This window comes from Camelina sativa, chromosome 13, assembly GCF_000633955.1.
Source record: "Camelina sativa cultivar DH55 chromosome 13, Cs, whole genome shotgun sequence".
NCBI classification, from domain to species: Eukaryota; Viridiplantae; Streptophyta; class Magnoliopsida; order Brassicales; family Brassicaceae; genus Camelina; species Camelina sativa.
This window is the reverse complement of record NC_025697.1, coordinates 3,542,840-3,545,790: the sequence shown is the minus strand read 5'-3', so window position 1 is coordinate 3,545,790 and position 2,951 is coordinate 3,542,840. Positions and strand designations below refer to the sequence as shown.

At 41.3% G+C, this 2,951-nt stretch overlaps 2 protein-coding genes across 3 annotated transcripts in view; both read left to right on the top strand.

Annotated features, from left to right (window-relative positions):
* On the top strand, positions 7-2,445 carry LOC104737897 (WD repeat-containing protein 26-like). Its single transcript, XM_010458148.2, has 4 exons — positions 7-365; positions 711-812; positions 939-1,568; positions 1,979-2,445. Exons 1-4 carry the CDS (start codon positions 48-50, stop codon positions 2,210-2,212), a joined length of 1,284 nt encoding a protein of 427 aa, XP_010456450.2. The 5' UTR covers positions 7-47; the 3' UTR covers positions 2,213-2,445.
* Positions 2,530-2,951, top strand: part of LOC104734886 (PAX3- and PAX7-binding protein 1-like) — a 6,416-nt gene continuing 5,994 nt past the window's right edge. The window contains exon 1 of one of the 2 annotated variants that reach the window (XM_010454563.2): positions 2,530-2,804. In XM_010454563.2, coding sequence (XP_010452865.1) covers positions 2,612-2,804 — 193 coding nt within the window. In that variant the 5' untranslated portion in view covers positions 2,530-2,611. Of the gene's footprint in view, positions 2,908-2,951 lie in introns of both variants that reach the window. The other variant, XM_010454565.2, reaches the window with a different exon arrangement.

Genomic DNA, 2,951 nt, shown 5'->3' with positions numbered 1-2,951 from the left:
TGAAATTTGAAAAGATACTTGATGCGCTAGGCACCTTAAGGAATGAGATGGTGCCTCTTCGTATTAATACAAAGCGTGTTCACGAGCTTGCTTCCTCCCTTATGTCACCTTCCAGCCTTATATCACATACCACTTCGTCTCCAGGTAAAGAAAGTGTCAATTCAAGGTCCAAGATTCTGGAGGAACTGCAAAACTTGCTTCCTGCTTCTGTTATAATCCCAGAAAAGAGGTTGGAGTGTTTAGTTGAGAATTCCCTTCATATCCAGCGGGATTCTTGTGTTTTCCATAATACCTTGGATAGTGATTTGTCTTTGTATACCGATCATCAATGCGGGAAGCACCAACTTCCTTCTCAGACTGTTCAGGTTAGACTGCTCTGCTGCGAATGTTTCTCCGTTTTTTTCAAGTTGTTGTTGTTGTTTCGTTTCTTGGTGATCATGATCTTGTCTGTACCGTTTGGATAGTTCAGAACAACGTGCTGCAATTGTCTCAACCTGATGCCTCTTTTCTTTCGCCGTTATTCCTTTTCCATCATTGGCTATGTAGTACATTCTTTCTTTGCTCTCACCTGTACTTGCGTTCCTTTAATTAATTAATTACTTGTGTGGCATCTTTTGTTTCTGTTTGTAGTTTAGTCAGACTTGCAGTGCATGTGTGCGTTACTGACTTAAAATCACATTCGTTAAGTTCTCTCTACGTGAATGGTTCAGATCTTGGCGTCACATACCGATGAAGTTTGGTTCTTGCAATTCTCTCATAATGGCAAATATCTGGCGTCGTCTTCCAAGGATCAGACTGCGATTATATGGGAGGTAATGCTGACCCACCAACAAAGGCTTACCTGAATTGAGTTTTGGCTAACCTGTTAAAGTTTTGATTTGTTACCTATTTTCTTGGAGGCAACCTATTTTCTGATTCACGTAAAATGTACTTTTCAGATCAACGCAGATGGGAAAATTTCGTTGAAGCATACGCTTGTTGGCCACCAGAAACCCGTAATTGCCATCTTATGGAGTCCTGATGATCGTCAAGTTCTTACATGTGGAGCAGAAGAGGTTATCAGACGCTGGGATGTTGATTCAGGAGACTGTGCTCAAATGTATGAAAAAGGTGGTATTAGTCCCATTTCTTGCGGATGGTATCCTGACGGCCAGGGAATAATCGCTGGGATGACAGACCGAAGCATATGCATGTGGGATTTAGATGGTAGAGAGATAGAATGCTGGAAAGGTCAGAGGACGCAGAAGGTATCAGATATAGCAATGACAGATGATGGAAAGTGGCTCGTAAGTGTATGCAAGGATTCGGTGATTTCCCTATTTGATAGGGAAGCTACAGTGGAGAGATTGATTGAAGAGGAAGACATGATAACATCGTTCTCGCTTTCGAATGACAACAAATATCTTCTGGTAAATCTCCTAAACCAGGAAATCCGTCTCTGGAATATCGAAGGTGACCCCAAGATTGTGTCGAGGTACAAAGGCCACAGGCGTTCACGATTCATCATCCGATCATGCTTTGGTGGGTACAAACAAGCTTTTATTGCTAGTGGAAGCGAGGATTCTCAGGTAAAATCTGCTCTTTTCCTTGCCATAGTATCGTCACATAAACACATAAAAGAACGTAGCTAAATCGAATGACAGTGTAATCTGGTCTGTTCTCTTAAGTATTCTCAGAACTGAGAACTGGTTGTTTCTTTCTTCATTTGATCATCAGTTTAGACAGAATGTAATCAGATGTTGAAATGTCAGTCTCTGTTCTCGGAATCTCTACTGGATGGAGGAATGGTTGTTTCCTTCAGTTGATCTATGCGTGTTTAGGATTTAGAATTGGGTCCAAAACTTGATCAAATTGGACAGAACACAACCAAATGCTGAATGATCATCTTGCTTCTATATTCTGTTGATCTCTCTGCGAGTTAGTTATGTGCGGATTTTGTTTTGGTGACAAGAGTGCACGCATTGATGTTTATTTGCAGGTATACATTTGGCACAGATCAACAGGGAAGTTAATCACTGAGCTACCAGGGCATGCAGGAGCGGTTAACTGCGTGAGCTGGAGCCCGACGAACCTTCACATGTTGGCTTCAGCAAGCGATGATGGAACCATAAGGATATGGGGACTTGACAAGATTAACCAACAGAATCAGAAGAAGAAGCAAGTGCAAGGAAGTAATAGTAACGGCGTGATTCACCGATGCAATGGGAATTGATTTATGATAATAATAATAAAAAAAATGAATGAATTTCGTAAAAACTATTTTAACAGTTAAATGTTGTTTCTTCTTTCTTCTTCATCTTCTTCCTCTTTTTGTTTGCTTCTCTTCCTTTGGTTATGGAAAGCAAAAGAAAGAAGGCAAAAGCTGTTCTCTTTTTTAGTATTATCCTGAACGCAGAAAGAAAAAAAGTGAAAGAAAATGCAATTTACAACATTATTGCTTCCCTATTTGCAATATTGTTATAATTTTTTTTTAAGTTTTCCTTTTTCTTTAAAATTTCCTTCTTTATTTCATTGAGATATAAGCAAAGCACAGAGGATCAGGAAAACAAACTAATTTCAAAGTTTCGATCCCTAACTGTAAAATCCCTAATTCTCGACAGAGAGAGAGAGTATGGGAAGTAACCGTCCTAGGAATTTCCGGCGGCGCGGGGACGACGGCGATGGTGAAATCGACGGTAAAGATGCTACCGCCGCGACAAAAACGCCGACTTCGGCTCTTCCTTCGTCGAAACCTAAAAAACTCCCAGCCTCGACCCCGAAGAAGAAACTCCTAAGTTTCGCCGACGACGAGGAGGAGGAAGAAGATGGAGCTCTCCGTGTGACGGTAAAGCCTAAGAACGGGAGAGACCGTGTCAAATCCTCTTCGCGTCTCGGCGTTTTGGGATCTTCTCACAAACACTCTTCCACCAAGGAACATCGTCCCGCTTCTTCTTCTTCTTCTTCTTTCTCCA